The following is a 17877-nucleotide window of genomic DNA, read 5'->3' as shown; positions in this document are numbered from 1 at the left end:
GAGGTTTAGCCCGCTATTTAAAACACTGGATAAAACAGCGCGCCTTGTTTTGTCTTAGCTCAGGGAGTTGCAAAATTGAGCATTTCATTATCAGCAACCCAACAATGTAAAAAATTTGCCTGTACATGGTGGATCACGCTAAACGAACTATGTACAAGGTAGTCCTATTGGGGGAAAAAATCGCACGCACCAAAAAGAGAACACAAAGGCAAAAATGGCAAAACCGGAGGATCTGTTGTAGAAAACCGCGCACCTCCCAATCCATCTAATCTAGTACTAATAGCCCCAAAACTGCAGAATTGCACCAACTACCCACCACCTTGTGTCTGAAGCAACCTTGCACGGAATTGGTCCTCAGGAGGACAACCCGGAGGTCCAGGATTACACCAATTGGCCAATCACCGCACGGCCGCACCCATCTTCAGTAAAGGCCACAAGTGCGTAACGTTTGGCAACAACCTGCAGAGAGCCAACAACCGCCTTACCGTATGCACGGAAGCCAACAAGCATGATTGTAACCCGGTGCGCCTTCACATGTTCGAACAGCAAACATTGTTTTCACCTGGAAGTTCGAAAGACACTGGTAACCACAAACCTGGCTCATTGCGAAAAGAGTGGATTTATAATATGACGGGAATTAATACCAGATAAAAGATTCTATACAGGCAATGTAGACAAGAAATTACCATTTTTTGATGCCATGCTAGAGCCTGAAAACAGATCGACTAAGGACTTGGGAGGGCCGCTGGTCAGCTCCAGATCGTAGGATTTTTGAATTGTGAACATATTGCATCAGACAGGAACTTTATTAGTCCCTCTCTTTCAACATCCTTCTCCTTTTTAAAATCAAGATGCCGAACCTGAGGCATGCCACAAAGGGAGAATCGATCAGAACTTCCTCCAGTGTAATTATTGGAGGTTTGTACAGCAATAAGCAAGCACCAGATTTCTTTCATTACAATTTCTGAATGATCGTCTTTTTATGTATCCAGGAGAGTCTCACTATTTCATAAGATAGTTTCTGCCTTCCGTTTTTATATTAGAATAATAACAGCAAAAAACATGGAAGTTGTGTTAACATTTTTCAGATGCCTCAAACCAAGTTAGGATGTGAACATGTGATACAAATATAGAACTGGCAATTTTATCATTAATCCTAGTCAAGCAGATGGATTCAGTGCTGCTGAAATTGGTCATTCAAGCTCAACATATTATAGAAGTTTTGCTAGGTAGAAAGTACAGTTGAGATATAGACAGATATGAAATGCTTTTAAAAGTTCATACAGCAGAAACAAACAGCACACATGTAAATAAAATGCAGAGTAGTTGGATAAAAGCAAGGTACTTTCGCTACCATGTATTTTTTTTTTAATCCATGGAAACTTGTTGAAACAGCAAAAATGAAATACAGTGACAGCTTTAATGTATTTACCTTCACAAGATCTGTTTGTGACAGACCTGATTCAGTGATAAATGCAAGGCATTTAATATCATGATCACTGGCATATTCATACTGTTCTTGAAGACTTGGATCTTCCTGAGGAACAAACTGAGCCTGAAAAAAGTAAATGCATCAGTAGTGATCATAATAGCTTCAGTCTCCACACTAAGGCCTTGTTTAGTTCCCACCAAAATCCAAAAAATTTTCAAGATTCCCTGTCACATCAAATCTTACGGCATATGCATGGAGCACTAAATGTAGATGAAAAAATAACTAATTGCACAGTTTACATGTAAATCGTGAGACAAATCTTTTGAACCTAGTTAGTACATAATTGAACAATATTTGCCAAATACAAACGAAAGTGCTACGGTAGCGAAATCCAAAAAATTTTCACAACTAAACAAGGCCTAATCTTTACCCATGATCCTTAGAGAACCACCTTTATGTTAGCTTTCCAAAGCTCTGCAACAAGTTCCATGCGTTCAGTTAACAGACCGCCACCACCCCTTGAACAGACAAGTACACTGATGCTAGGTTCAATCCTGAAGGCCACATAAATTATTTTTTAAGTTATTCTTTTAGAACATAGATCACATAAATTATTGGAATTTTTAGAATCAGTGACATTGGAGGGGATTCATAATTCAGATCACCTGGACAGTAACCTTCGCAACCCAAGATCAGATGAAGGATTATTAGGAAGAAATTTCTCAAGTGCAATGCTCACACCAACAGCACCTGGGGGTTTAGATTTCTGCACAGGTTATATCAAATACAGTTACAATACCGAAATCATGGACAAAATCTCTCTATTTTCTTTTCACAAAATGAAAGGTATTTTTGTGACAAAACAGCAGCAGCAACAACAACAATATATCTTCCTTGGACTTGGACAAGTATGGGATAATATACACCGTCTGAAAGAGGTCACTATACAATTACAAAGTAAGATTTTGTGGCATTTATATGTAGTTATTTGTTAAGATAAATGATTCTAGGTATCCCCTTTAACATACAGGAGGCATCGAGTATAACTTACATATGCCTTATCCCAAGCTTGTTCCACCAACCGATCATATCGTCCACCAACTGCCAGCAACTTTTCATGGAAACTCGGTCCATGATTACCTTCTTTTGAGTATACCTGTGTTGTGTTGAGATGGGATAAATTGCAGTGAGATATAAAGAAATATGTAAATTTCAAAGGAGCAAAGCATCAACACACATAAAAGGCAAGCATAGAAAATGTGAAGAACATTGCAAAATATCACCTAAAAAAATGCTTTGCATATATTGACACCACCTATTATTTCATATGACTGAAGACTGAACTAGGAAAACCTAGAGAACGCAAAGAACATTGCAATATCTTGTTTTCTATTCTTTTCCAACTATATTTATTCTCAAATAACTAAGATAAGGAATAGATATGACATTAGAATGCTACGGTTAACTTCCATAATGAGGAACAAAATAGGGTTTTCTCCCAAGTGTGTTCTATAAAATGTTCCAAAGCAATTTAGGGATGTAAGGTTACAGTATTTCACCTGGAAAAACAAATCTGTATAGTAACATTCTGAGGGAGGCATGAGTACATCAATAGTTGTAATTGGTTGTTCTACAGACCATACTCTCAAACATCTCAGAAGCGCGGATAGATCATCAAGAGCCTTGCAAGCAGATTTATCTACAACAAGAAACACACAATAGCAACAATAAATATTCCCAGCTTTAGCAGCTAATAAAACAAAGATTAAGAACCACTACCATAGAACAGGGTCCCTCTTAATCTAGCAAGTACTAGATCTGCAGAGCCACAAAATCGCTGATCTGCTTTATGTAGCTTCTCAACAACTTCTTCAGAAAGACGAAGATCCTGGAATATTTAATAATCCAGCCAATGTCATCAAAACTATTAAGTGAAATTCTAAATTTTCACTAAATGATGTTCATATGCTTATATGCATAATTCCCAAGAAAAAGAATTTACAATGCCAAAAGCACAGCTCTACATGTCCAAATCAAATCTTTTAGTTGGCCATTGCTAAACAAGACAGATTGGGCATGGAGAAGCAAGCACCTTTATCTAATGAGAAACACAAAATAACACATTTACCACTCATCTGAGTGTGCTAATTGCAATTTCCATATGTAATGCTGTCAAGGATGCTCTTACAAAAAAAAAAGAACAGCTACAAAAGTACTCCTTTGATATTGCATTGTACTGTATCACTACGAATAATACTTCCTTTACCTGTAAAAGTTGCCCCCTAATCAAACTCCACTGTGACTTGCGGTCAGCCTCATTTGGCCAATATTGAACAAGAGTTGAAGACAGAAACTGAAACAGTGAATAAAAAATTTCAGCTAACTGAAGACAAAATTGCAAAAGATTCAGAAACAGGTAAGACAGAACATCACACCTCAGCAACATTTTGTCTTCGATCCTGAGAAACCCCTGCCCAAGAGCAAATTGCTTCAGCAAGTTTACCGTGATTCAGGCGTATGACTAGTGTCTTGGAATCATAAAAACGGGTCCCAAGGTCCAAAGCCACCTATCATTGCATGGATACAGAGTTATTTACATGACAATACAAAGCTACATTTTAACATTAAAATAGATCTTCCAAGATAATTCTCTTTACAAATGATTTTATTACAAAATATAAGACAAACTATAACCAAAATGATAGCAAGAATATAGTTGCAAAGTGGAAGTACAAGATGGGCTGCCATGTGGAAATATGCTACCTTGATGGTTTCAGCCTCTGGAATTGGTGAAGTACCGCCAATAATGTCAAAATCACCCTAACAGGATATCAACATTATGTTTCAGAAGGATTTCTTCAAAAAAAAAATTGAGCCATAAATACAGCAGGGGAAGCCCCCACTGTTGGTATATAAACTCAAATAAAATAAACTGTACAGAGAGAAAGGGAGATAGGGAAAAGGGAAAGGACTACAGTCTACAGGATTTCTTCAATTATTTCGAGAGCAAAAGAGTAGAAAGTGGATGTTGAAAAGTATAAAAAATGTCAAGTTTCAATGGGAATTCTGTCTATATAAAGAATTTACCTGAAGAAAACGATAAGGAGTTGAATAGCCAACGGCTCTTCTATGAACCCATGATATTTCATAACGCTTGAATGATGATGTCTGCAGAAGAATTTGTGAACAAGTAGGGAGAAAGACAAGAAAGAAAGCAAAAGGGTGCCGAGTTATTCCAGAAAATCCCAAAACAGTGGCTAGACGGCTGGCTGGTTGACCTGACCTTGATGCAATCACACAGCATGCGCATTTACATTAAAAAGTCTGGCTGATATATTCTAAAAACTGTGCATACAATTAAAAAAACAATGATCTAAACATATAATACAGACTGCATCTATGACAGTATGACCTATGTCCAAAATGACAAGTTAAAAGAAAAATGGAGGTAGATGAAATCATGAAACATAACAATTCAATTTAACAACTAAATTATTTTGTAAGTTGTAAGAGAAAAAAGGCAATGATCCATACTAGTCTAAAAACTCAGGATATGCATAAAAAATTGGAACAAAAATAGAAGCATAAACATTCAAACAAGAGGAAAGAAAAAGGACAACTTGTCACAGACCTGATTAACAGCAATTGACATAACAAATGGTGTTCGCAGTTCATAGCAAAGTTCTAACATCTCCCCTCCTTGAGTTAAGATTTTCACCGTGTTTCCCCTAGAAAATTGTAGGCAATTGTTATGAACACGAATCTGATGGCTCTAACCCATGCAGCACAACAACAGCCAGCGGATAGGCAGCAGGCACACCACAAGGGAAGGATAGAAGCAAGAAGGGGACTGGGATAATGATTGATATTCTTCTTATTTGATTTGATTGATACATCTCCTCTCCATATATAGAGAGGCTCACTTGACTTCTAAGCAAGATGGCTAATCTTATTTCTAACCCTAACCCTAATGGGCCTCTCATACTACTGAAATGGCCCATAAGACCAAGCTGACTTCCCAGGATAGCAATAAGATCAAATTTCATAGTAAAGCATTACTAAAAAAAAAGTTGGCATCACTTGTCGGTTTCTATCTTATGAGATCATCAAACATCCATCAACTATTACTCCAAACAAAGCATCATACATTTAAGTGGTCTGGAAATAACTTACCTATTTTTGGTAATATTCCATTCCAAAGTATGCAAAGGTGATATCTGGAACCGTTTAGCACAATGCCGCTTGAAAACCTCCTTGGCAACCTCAATGATGGTATCCAAAAGTTCACTATTGTCAATGTTACCAGTGGACTTTTTGCTGCTATCATGTTGGCCTTGCATTTTGGCAAACCTGTCCTCATTAAATATTGTAGATATAACTCGATCATAAACATATGTGTCTTCCGGTGTTTGTATCATTCTAAGTACATCTGTATCAATTGCCAAAAATAGTAATATAAATCAGTCAAACAGATCAAAATGGCACTTCAATTATAGGGCTAATTTAGAGATGCACAAGACACAGAAGGTTAGTATGGCTCCAGCAGACCAGCACTTCAAATATCAGTTTACAGGCAGTTGCGGTGTCTATTTACCACAAACAGCCTTCAGGGATTAGGTTGAAGTCCTAGATAAAAAGGAGGCAAACAGACCAATTCATTCAATAAATAAAGTGCACACACAAACAAGTACGCACACAGGCGCATGCACAGAGCACAGACAACCGGTCTACATATAACCAGTCAATCAACTCACAAATGGCAAAGGCCAGAGGTGCAGCAGACAAGTGAAACAAGAAGGCCATGTGAAACAAGAAGAAATATCAAATTCCTCAATCCAAATTCTTTTAGCAGTCATCAATCTCAATCAACAATCATGTCATGATCTGTTCTTTTGGTAGTAATGATGTCAAAAGTTAATGGCTTACCATTTAGCCACTCATCTTCCATCCGAGGAGGGAGTTCATTTTGCAAGACCTCGACAGCAGATGGACGGTCTGATGGGCTTGGTGACAGCAAGCTTCTTAACAGGACTGCTTGACGAGGAAATTTTGATTCCCATGACAATGGAGGATCTCCCTTCTGCTTAAGATCAGAAAGAACAAGATGTCTTTCCATCGCTGTGGCAAATGGATGCCAAAGCTCGAAAAATATAACTCCCAAACTGTACATGTCAACCTGACAATTGACGTAAATAAGGTCAAGGTAAACTTGAAATTTTAGAGTTTGCCTAGTTGCCATATTAAAAATAATAATAACAAGTCATATTTCACCAATTTTTTAAACCATTGGTGGGAGCTCTGTATTCATTTTGAGAATAAGAGAAGAGCTCTGCATTCATTTCGAGAATAAGAGAATAACATTCATTTTGAGAATAAGAGATACACTGTCTGCAATGATAAAGGAAAAATAAATACTAAAACATAGGCTGGCGAGATCAACAACATTTCACAAAGTTTTTTTATCACTTGTTAAGTAATAGTCCAAGTAGTTTGTTCTGACCTTTTCATTAATCTGTGGCCATTTCTGCTCTACCTCTGGTGCAGTATAAAAATATGTACCAACTTGACCTGTTCCATCCATTGAAACACCCATTGCTTCAGTGGGAAGATATTGGTCATGATCTAGCTGCTCCAGCTTCAGAAATTTGGCTGAAAACAATGATAAAATATATTTTAGCTAAAATTTTCTTCACCAATTTTGGAGAAGAGGAAGCAGCCATTATTACAAAGTCAAACAGAGGAACCATACACTACCACCGACCCACTTACGTTTTTGTCCTCACTTCACATAAAAGAGTTTAACCCTGGATGGTACATGGTACAACCAAGGTGAGACTACACCCCACCCCCCACACAATCTCACATCACCATAAACATGGACCCACTGTGGGGCAAACCAAGACTAGGCCCAAACCAAGACTAGGCCAGATGTCACATACACCCTCTCAAAGGCTCAACCGTCATCGTCAACCCAACATACCCACAACCAGGCAAACGATGACTAGGAACGTTCCCACACATGATCATGTCCATGAAGGTCAGCTTAGATACCATTTGTAAAACCCCAGAGTACAAACATCTCTGATCCACTAGCACCAGCTCACTTACGATTTCGTCCTCACTTCACGTAAAAAGGTTAACCCAGGGATGGTGATATGAACTCTAAAAGCCATGTTGGTCTAACCCGCTCCGACGCTCTCAATAACCAAGGCGGGACTACGCCCACACAATCTCACATCAACATACACATGGGCCACTATGTGACAAATCCAAACTGGGCTAGATGTCACATAAACTTCACATGATACACTGGCCACAAAGAACGGGTACTTCCTCTGCCCCCAAAATAATTGCACATCTCGCTTTTCGAGAAGTCAAAAAATAAGTTTGACCAAATATATACAAAAATATACTAATATTTATGATTTATGATGCACAATATCTATATCATTAGATATTTAGATTAATAGTGGAATATATTTTCATAATGAACATATTAGGAGATAAAAATGTTGATAATATTTTCTATAAATAGAGTCAAACTTAAAAAATTGTGACTCCTCGAAAAATGAGATAAGCAGTCAGTTTGGGATGGAGTATGTAATTACTCAACAGGAAATTCAGAGTAGTATTTGTCAATACCACATGAAACAACGACATAATGACAATGACATTTTATTCTATATAACTTATTTTTTTAATTGCATACAAGAACTGTGCATCTCACAATATTGAGAAGGAAAAATCCAAGTGGACAAGTGCATAGAATAGAAGACAAAAAAGAAAAACAAAAAGGACTCTCACAGGAGACCAGCAAAACTCACACACACAACCCCAAAAGGGGAGGAAACTAGATCATAGGATCGTATAGATTGCATTTTAAAACTTCATGTTTAAAGAACAATTTCCAAACAATCAGGTAAAATAAACGATAAAATAAGTATACAACATGATGAAGGATACAAGATATCAGCAATAATTGCATCCTATCTGACACTATGATGGAGTAGAACATAATGATAAAGAATATAATAAAAAACAAAACCAGATTGAAAATATATGGCAATTCTGGACATCATACCTAGACCAAAATCTCCAATTTTAATATCATTGCGGACATCAAAAAATATGTTGCTGGGCGTCAGGTCTCTGTGTAGGATTCCTTGACTATGGACATGAGCTAGACCTTCCACAATTTGTCGAAACAGGTGCCAGGCATGGTCAACATCAAAAGATGAGATGTATGTCTCAAAATCCTGCCGCAAAGTCCTACAAACAGTAGTCCAAAAGAAATTAGATACAGATAGCTACAATCAATGCACTACAATAGAATGGCATTCAATGACTGAAAATACATACACTACAATAGAATGGCATTCAATGACTGAAAATACATAAAGAAAGATCACATGTCTAAAGTTCCAAAAGTCAAACTACCAGGCCCTCAAGAACCTTTCAAGATTACAAATTCAATTTCAACTCTGCAGTAACTTACACCCTCCAATTCTTTTTACAACACAGGGATCATGGAGTTCATAAACCAAGAAAACAATTGAGGGAAATCATTATATATCCCATATTACTGCTGAGTGCTTGGGCAATAAGAGAATTCTTAATAGTATCAAGAAGAGTGAAATTTTTCATGGTATAAGTGTAGTGCATCCTTGATTAACTATAACAAAATTTTATACGGCTCAAACATCAGTAGTTTGACTAGTTTCTCACATAATAAAAAAAAATAGTGAAGAAATAGCAGCACAAATTTCCTTAGTTCACAACTGCAAAATGAAACGCACCTAGGACAATACTCCATTTGAATGTACAAGTATGTGGATTCCAGCTTATTCCCACCACCTGCATCCGATAGGCTGACTTCATCATAACTAAATATAGAGCTCTCAGCAGTGCGGGACCCACCAGCATTCAAAATATTATGATGACCATATTCAGTTTCAATCCATGCCTGGCATCTCAATGACAGTTGGGTCAGAATTGGACAAAACAAATTGTGAATACAATTATTACTTTTTCAAAGCAAACAAGCAAATCAGTGGAGATATCACCTGGTAATAACGGACAACATGTTGATGTTGCAACCTTGAAAGTGTGGCTACCTCTCTGAGTACCTTGCAAAAATATTAATGAGAACCATCAAAAGGTATAACAGATGTGCTAGAGCAAACCCATTAAAAAGAAAAGGCAAAATTTAAAAAGAAACACATCCACATAAGTTACTGACAAGTAAATACTGTATCTGATTCTTCTTTGATGATATCATACACAGCGTGTTCAAGAACAAGTAAGCACTAGATAATTTTTCTCAAATACACAGAAAAGCTGTGTATCATTTCACTAAAGAAGAAAAGGAACCAAGTACACACCCCAAACCACACCACACCACTCCTGGAAGTAAGCACTATATTTGTGACCCTCATTGATTATAACATCTCGTATGATCTATAGGAAGGCACAATGCTTGGTTTATATAATAATAATACAAAGATACCCATTATTCAACTAACACCTTATTTGCTCATTACAAAATATGGGAAGTGACATGAATTTACAAAGCAATAGTGCATACACAGATTAAGAAACTTGCAGTACAGAAAGGAAACAAGTTAGGCTTTATAATATATATGCTATTATCAAACAGGTTTCTAAAATATGTTAGCAGTCACAGGTAGAAACCCTTTCAATAGTTGATCTAAGGATACAACGGTGTAGAGGGGACTTGATTGGCCCAAACCAAATAAAAATACAAGTAAAAAATGCATAATATATACATAAAAAAAGAGGCTTGATTGGTGAAACTAGAAGTGATATTTACATTGCTTTCGCCAAGATGATCTCCAAATAATATAGAAGGGATGCAACAACTGCATAAAGCAACTACAAGCTTCGAGTAAAAGAACTTGACTGGAGTATAGACAAACCTTAAAATCTTCTCATTCACTTGAGGACTTCTATCTTTCAGGCGTATCTTTTTAACAGCATATTGGCGCCCATCTAGCTTGTTTTTGCATAATGCAACACGACCAAAGCCCCCCTGACCTGTACAAATGGTATCTTAAGAGTCAAGCTAATCCATGAAAATACATAGACAGTTAAACTCCAACAAATACGATTCAATAATGAAGCTGTGGCCTTTAACATATATTCGGCTAGGAGCGCACCCTGAGCGTCTGAGGATCCAGCCAGGGGTGTAAGTGTAAGCCCAAAAACCTAAGTTTAATATAAAAATATAACATGGGCCCGACCACAATAACAGGTTCAGCCTGAGGCCCAGCTCATTTGTACCATGACCAACCTTCTATGTGAAACATATTCATAATAATCATCGCACAGTAAATACACATTTGCCCACATTAGCACAGCACATCACCAACCACACAAAAATAAATCACAAGGCGGATAACATCATTTAACATAGAGTGGGCTAAGCACCTCAGGCCAATAGCAACAAAGAATGGTTTAGATATAAGGATTGACAACAATTGATCAAGGGGTTTATCATCAGATCTGCTGTTGGTAGTACCTAGTAGATATATAGTGGAGCTTAGTATATCAGGACAAGAGCTAATAAAGGCATAGAATAGCCAGCGTTTCAGCATCAATCTGAACCAACCTTGCATAATTCCTTCTGTAAAACACAACTCCCTCTGTTCCCAAATAGAGGAACAATTTTCTTCTTCTTGCAGTCTTAGGGATGTAATTTTATCCATCTCTATTCTGATAATTGTCTGATAAAACATCAGAAGACTATGATCACATGGAAGTTCTTTTCGTGACCAATATACCATTTATTTTAGGAAAGTTTTTACAGTTTGTCTGCATGTATTCCAAAGTAGCATCTATTTTTATGAACTTTGAAAGTATTTAAACATAGCAAGCACTAATCCACAGAAATACAAACAGACAAAGTCTTCTGACTTTGTAACTGATACATCCTGACATAGTACAATGAAGCATTACCAATGGGAATATGATACTCACCAAGTGAACGGAGCTCCTCAAAATCATTCAAATAACGGGAGTTCGCCCTAGATGATGAATTATCAGGTCTCCAAAATAGAGAACACTCTGAAGAGATCTATTTGGTGCCATCAGAAAGCCAAGTGGCAATTAGAGATGATCAACACAAAGATAGTATTGGTAGAAATAAATCATGAGTTAATAGAAGATAAACAGGTGCGGCTTACCATTTGTTGCCCAAAAACATGACTGAAAGTTTCCCCAAAAACACCAGGAGAGTCAGAAATTAAATCCTTTGCCCATTCAGAAAGAACCTGGTTAACACCAAAATGGAAAAAATGACCATTCAGTTGGGAGTGGTAACAACGAAAAATAAAGGGCAAATATATAGACAAGACTATATGCACCCCTATGTTGCACAGCTCTGCTGATATTGTTGGCAAAGCAGCTGAAAGAGAATCCTTCGATGCACAGGCTATCCGAAGCAGATGTACCTAATTAAGATTCCAAACAAGGTTCACTACTTAAGGAGAAAATATCCCTCAAAGACGGTGTTGTGAGAGAAAAAAGATACCAGAATTAAATCCCTTTTCTTGTTTCGTGAAGCATCATCTAACATGTCTGAAACATAAGATAGTGCATTTGAAGAGCTAAAGTCTGATGAATCACAGTCTTCTTCATTCCAAGGTTCCTCTGCAAGGTCAGTGTCCTACTAGTATTGATAAATATGCAGTCAGATTAGGTTGAAGCGCAACCTTTTCAACTTAAATCAATTATTGACAGGAAAAGCAGGACTGCAGGAGCAATAGTACAAATCAAATAGTGTGATATCGGAAGACAAATAGGTCACAAATTAATTTACATGGCAATATACCAAGCAGATGAATATTATACATTTAGAATAATGCATATGTTGAGACTTGAGACCACTCCACATGTTTCACTTCTATCAAACCATCAAAATAAACAATTGAGTTACTTAGGAACAAAGGTTGACACTGGACAAAAAGGGCATGCCAATGCAATCAGTCAAGTGTGTAAACATAAGAACATTGCAAGTAAAACTGAAAGCACAACATAACTATTTAAAAATTCCATCACAAGTAAAAAAATCAAACCCAAGAGGGCAATTACCAAAAGGACTTGACAGTTGACATACAAGTCAGGATATAAATGGTTTTCCTTCAATCTAATATTGTTACATACCAAAATTACATTTTCCCCTTTTTCATAACAGTATTACGCATAATGGCCTAACCTCGAGGGACCTTAGGTAAACTTTTCTTCATTTCTTTGTATAATAATAGAAATGTGGTGTCATAGTTGATTCACGAAATACACTAAAGCAAAAGGAATCTGCAATAGTTCTCTTTTATTACCTCAGGTTCATTCAGACTGTTAAAACCCCTTTCAGGAGTATCTGATGTATTTCCTGTATTGCTAGCAGACAAAGTTTTGCTTTCAGTTTCAGTTTCCTCCTCCACAACATGTAAAGTTGGAGCTGCCTCCCGTATGGAACCATGCTTTGTGGCATGTTGCTGTTCAGTTTTATCACCAGATGAGGCTTTAGCATTATTGACCTTATCAGCAGAGATACGGGATTTTTCAATGATGGTCTTCCTCTTGCTTCTAACATTAGATTGAACTTGAGATACAATATTTTTCCTGCCACTATCTGTTGTCAGATCTGGACCTTGTCGACTCCAACAAGTACCATCATACAACTGACTATATAGATCGAAGGAGTTATATACGTAAGAGATTCCAGGGTAAGGATCACTGTCAAGGCTAACTTCAACATTTTCATCAGTAGTTGAGCTCAAACCCAAGAAAGAAGCCTACAACAACAGATAATATGAAATCTCAGATATGATCAAGGAGCAACAGATGAAATAATAATATAATATCATGAATACATGAAGCCAAAGATCAATGAGAAAGGTTCAGTACAAAGGATGCAATCCCTAATTTCACTATGCCTTACAATAAAAACAAAGTAAAAAAAACATGTTATACAGTCTAGCAGAGGCCACGTCCAAACTGACTTACAGTGCTCACTGAAACATGAGCTGGAGCGATCTCAGACAGAAACTCTTGCGCAGCCTCAAACAAATTGAAAATCATAACACGTCCTTCTCGGGAATAAATGTTTGCCTGATAACAATACATGAGTCCAAGGTGAATAGGCAAAAATGAATCATCACAACTTGCTAATATAAAAACAAAGGCATAAGTTAAGGAGGCATAAATAACTCATAATTTGAAGTACAATGTAAAACAATAAACTTTAATATTATTGATCTCTTGACAGACATACTAGAAAACATACTTGCGCCTTTATTAAATAAAGTGGTACTAGGACAATTATTTCACATTTCAAACAACAACAGAGCAAACATATACAACTTCAGCAGTTGCCCTTGCTCAGTGGAATGCATGCATGTAACCTGAACTGTTCTTATAATTTTGCAGCATGGTAGTTGCAAGACAAATACTCCCTCCATCCCAAATTATAAGACGTTTGACTTTTTTATCCCAACTTTGACCACTCGTCTTATTCAAAAAATTTACGCAAACATAGTCAAATTTAAGTCATTCTTGAAGAACTTCTATTAATAAACCAAGCCACGACAAAAGAAATGATATTTTGCACAAATTTTTTAATAAGACGAATGGTCAAACTTGGTGTCAAAAAGTCAAACGTCTTATAATTTGAGATGGATTGAGTAGAATTCAATGAAAATTATTACATTAACAGAAAACCAAAAAAAGAAAACTAACTTAAGAACTAAGCCATAGTTAAGTTAAAGGCCCTGTTTGGTTCCCCTTGCTAAATTTTAGCTAGCTAAACTTTAGTCACTTTAGTAGCTAAAGTACCAAACACATTGACCAAAAGGAGCTAAAATAGTTTAGTCCCATTAGTCACCCAAGAGTAGCTAAAATAATTTTAGCTAGCTAAAGTTTAGCAAGGGGAACCAAACAGGCCCAAAGTCTCCGTCGAGAAGGCCACCTGGCTCAAATCTGCATGTTCGCACAATGTGCGTACCCCAATGAGAATCAGTTTCGCTACTCACCTTCTTTAAGACGAAGCATGGGGGATGTCGACTCCCCATTTTCATTTTTTAAAGAAAAGAAGACCTCAATCCCACTAATTTTAATGAGGCTTTTCATATTAATGCTAATACCTGTGGTCTCTTTGAAAAAAGAAAGATATCATATGTAATATGATCAGGTGAAGTCTAATATACCCAATGTTTTCCTAAACGCTAAACGGTAAACAGTCGGTCACCTGCCGTTTAGCCATTATTCGGGCTAAACAGTCCATTAAACGGGCTAAACGGTCAATTAAACGGACTAAACAGATGATTAAACGGAAATGGTGTATCATTGTGTAGCGTTTACACGGCGTTTAAACGGTCTAAACGGCCGTTTAGGCGAACAGTGAATATACCTGATCAACAAGAAGCGAAAGTAGCCGGTCTGCATCTTCTTTAGACAAGTTTTTTTCAGGTATGATCCGCAACTTTGGACACTTGTGAGGGTAACCAGGAAAGCATCTACATTTTAAATCAAGAGTTGAATATCTAGCACCAGTAACAACAAACTAGAATAGGTAAAGCCATGACGGCTTAGGGGAAGACACTTACATTACACTAAGAATAGCTGAAATATTAAGATCATCAAAGCCCATGCTGTCCGAATAAGGCCTGTTTAAATTGTTCAATGGTAACAGCACTTCAGTTGTTGAACATGAGATTGAAAAAATCTGTGTGTATGCACATTAGAAATACCTGATACATATATTACATCGTGTATGAGGTGATTCTGATGTTACTTTGAAGTCCTCCCCTAAAATTGAAGCCCTAAGTGATGTAGAACCGAAAGGTGCAGTTAAGATCATATACAAACAGAAAATGGTTAATAAAGGGACACAGACTAGATCAACTAAGCTCTGATTGCTTCTATTAGCAAACTAGTTATTCAACCCCACTTAAAAAACTCCAAATATAAATCAAAGTTAGCTTGTTTTATCAAATTCAAACATGAACACTCAATTACACCCAAAAGACAATGGTTAAAATATAGCAATCGCAAGGAAATAAAAAAAATAGGTATTAGACGGGGAACAGTTGTCAAAACTATCTGCAGAACATAAGGTTGACAAGGAAGAGGCTGAGCAAACTTGGGCATCCACCCTACAGCTGAACTTCCTCACCAACTGAACAAACGAAATTATATTATATTATATCCCGTCTCGAGAGGAACAGTTTACATTAGGCAAAACGGCAAAACTCTACACATAAGCACAGCCGTATGATCGATGAAAGCTCCGGAAAAAACACCCGAAGAGTAGTCAAACTGAAATATGAAACAATGTGAGAAGGCCACAGATAGTGGTTGATACACCACACCAAAATCATCCGCATGGCTAGGAATCATGTATCACTAACAGTAGGCAGTAGGCAAATCGAACTGCTCCCAGAAAACAAAAGTACCGGCACACAATATATTGTGATTTGTGAAGACACCACTCCGGAATACAACACTCAGCAGCGGGAACACATCCGATCTCACATGAGTCGCAGTTGGAGACCTCGAAGCAAGCAGCGAACCAGACGCCAACATGGACTTAACTCCTCACGTGCATCATCACGGCGGTCCCGCGCTTGAAACAAGGAACGGCACGCAACAGCAGGATTCGCCCAAAAGCCAAAACCGACTTGGCGAGAGAAGAAGCGGTTAACCGGAGAAACGTGGTGCGTGACTTACAGGGCGGTGAGCTCCTCGTCGAGGGCGGTCTCGTCTCCTTCGAGCTGCGCGGCGTGGTCCTTGGCTGCCTTGCGGCCGGCCGCGCCGCGCTTCTTTTTCTTCTTCGAGCTGTGCCCCATCGGTTAGAGAGCAGCTCTGGAGGCCTGGAGCTCGCGGCGTGGCGGGCGTCACCCTCGCCCCGCCGGAAGGACAAACGGGAGAGGAGATCTGCGCTGGCGTGGCGACGGCGTCGGGCAGAGGCGCGGCTTTGCCGTGGGACTTTGGGATGGGATGGGATGGGATGGGATGGGGCACCGGGGCGCGTCAGACTCGAGTCCAGCACGACTGACGAGTGGGCTCGGCCCGCGAGCAGCGTGAGGCGACGAGATTTTTGGGTGGTTCTGATAACGTCGGATCGAAAGCGAGGCGGCGGCTGCGCCACAGTACAAACTGTAGTCGGCGATCGGCGATAGCTACTGTTTATTGCCCATATTTGTCGATACCTTGGAGGCCATTCTATATTTTCCCCTTATAAATGCAACATTATAGTGCTGGTTAACACCGGCAAGCAGTTTTAGGCCTTGTTCAGTTGGCAAAAACTTGTGAAAACGGCACTGTAGCACTTTCGTTTTTATTTGACAAACATTGTCCACTTGTAGAGTAACTAGGCTCAAAAGATTCATCTCGCGGTTTACAGATGAACTGTGCAAATGAACTGTGCAAATAGTTTTTGTTTTTATGTATATTTAATGCTTCATGCATGTGCCGCAAGATTCGATGTGACGGGGAATCTTGAAAATTTTTTAGACTAAACAAGGCCTTAGGCCCGCTTTAGAATACAGGATTGAAAAATGCAGTACTAGAAAAACCATATATATGTAAAATAGAAGAATAAAACATAAAAATTTGTAGGAATTATTGTCTAGATCAAGCATAAAAGGAAAGTTTGAGTGGATGTTTTCCCCATGATTTTCTTGTGGAATCAAACATAAAGGAAAGCTTTCTATTGCTTTTCTACTGGTGATTCCTACGAATCAAAGGGTGCTATGGTACAATTAGGAATATGACTACTATATTTTTTTTCTTTGTTTTTCCTATAATTCAAGCCTTAGACTTTACTGCAAATATGAGAATCCAATTAGTAATGGAGATGTAAATTATTCTAATTTGTATGAACGTAAGTCATGAATTAAGATCACATATGGCGTGATACTACTTTAGAAAATTAAAAAAAGAGGTTAGAATGACTTCTTTGCTCTTTAGTACTCACTTTGTTCCAAGTTATGGCTATGCTCGCTGAACTTATATGCCGAATCTACCAGCCATTCAATAATATTTTTCTCTCAAAAAAAATCAGCAAATAGTACTTTCAGTCGTAGCTTTTCAAACAAGCGAACGTACTCGACGTTTTAGCTTTTCTAGATTCATAACTTTTGCTATGTACCTAGATATATTTTATGTCTAGATATATAGTAAAAGTCATGAATCCAAAAATGCCAAAACATATTATAATTTAGGACAGAGAAAGTATAAAGTATAGAGTATATATATATAATTAAATCGTAATATATATGAATATAAATAAAGCTACATATATTTAATTATATATAATATACTTTCATAGAACTTTAGTCATAATCATTTACAAAATACATAGATTTACCATATAATTCAGGTTCATAAATTTGTAGATCAAATAAGATGTATTGCTTGCCGGTACT

General features: G+C 37.6%; 1 protein-coding gene across 5 annotated transcripts; it reads right to left on the bottom strand.

Annotated features, from left to right (window-relative positions):
• LOC8073711 (eIF-2-alpha kinase GCN2) lies at window positions 68-16485 on the bottom strand. Of its 5 annotated transcripts, XR_002454169.1 has the most exons (31): window positions 16178-16485; window positions 15199-15270; window positions 15055-15114; window positions 14859-14964; window positions 13457-13561; window positions 12787-13245; window positions 11982-12116; window positions 11815-11901; window positions 11635-11721; window positions 11429-11525; window positions 10369-10486; window positions 9496-9550; window positions 9229-9395; window positions 8514-8701; window positions 6933-7081; window positions 6359-6608; window positions 5606-5861; window positions 5064-5160; window positions 4520-4600; window positions 4196-4252; window positions 3868-3999; window positions 3699-3785; window positions 3212-3320; window positions 2992-3131; window positions 2484-2588; window positions 2098-2198; window positions 1884-1986; window positions 1433-1555; window positions 687-860; window positions 563-595; window positions 68-459 (listed from the first exon to the last, which is right to left on the bottom strand). XR_002454169.1 is itself a non-coding variant. In XM_021463060.1 (29 exons), the coding sequence occupies exons 1-29, from the start codon at window positions 16294-16296 to the stop codon at window positions 750-752; spliced, it is 3756 nt and encodes a 1251-aa protein (XP_021318735.1). In that variant the 5' UTR covers window positions 16297-16485; the 3' UTR covers window positions 685-749. The 5 variants fall into 5 exon arrangements, 1 of the variants encoding a protein (XP_021318735.1); XR_002454167.1 differs by having other exon boundaries at window positions 68-595; XR_002454168.1 differs by lacking the exon at window positions 563-595 and having other exon boundaries at window positions 68-562.

The sequence above is a fragment of the Sorghum bicolor genome, chromosome 6 (assembly GCF_000003195.3).
Source record: "Sorghum bicolor cultivar BTx623 chromosome 6, Sorghum_bicolor_NCBIv3, whole genome shotgun sequence".
NCBI classification, from domain to species: domain Eukaryota; kingdom Viridiplantae; phylum Streptophyta; class Magnoliopsida; order Poales; family Poaceae; genus Sorghum; species Sorghum bicolor.
The sequence above is the reverse complement of the archived record's forward strand: the minus strand, read 5'-3'. Positions and strand labels throughout refer to the sequence as shown.

Excerpts from the sequence above, each read along its gene's own strand:
- LOC8073711 (XM_021463060.1), bottom strand. The coding sequence starts at position 16,296 with ATGGGGCACAGCTCGAAGAAGAAAAAGAAGCGCGGCGCGGCCGGCCGC. Across the intron at positions 5,161-5,605 it reads TGGAATATTACCAAAAATAG|GGGAAACACGGTGAAAATCT; the intron begins GTAAGTTATTTC and ends ACAATTTTCTAG. Across the intron at positions 1,556-1,883 it reads TTTGGAAAGCTAACATAAAG|GCTCAGTTTGTTCCTCAGGA; the intron begins GTGGTTCTCTAA and ends TACTTTTTTCAG.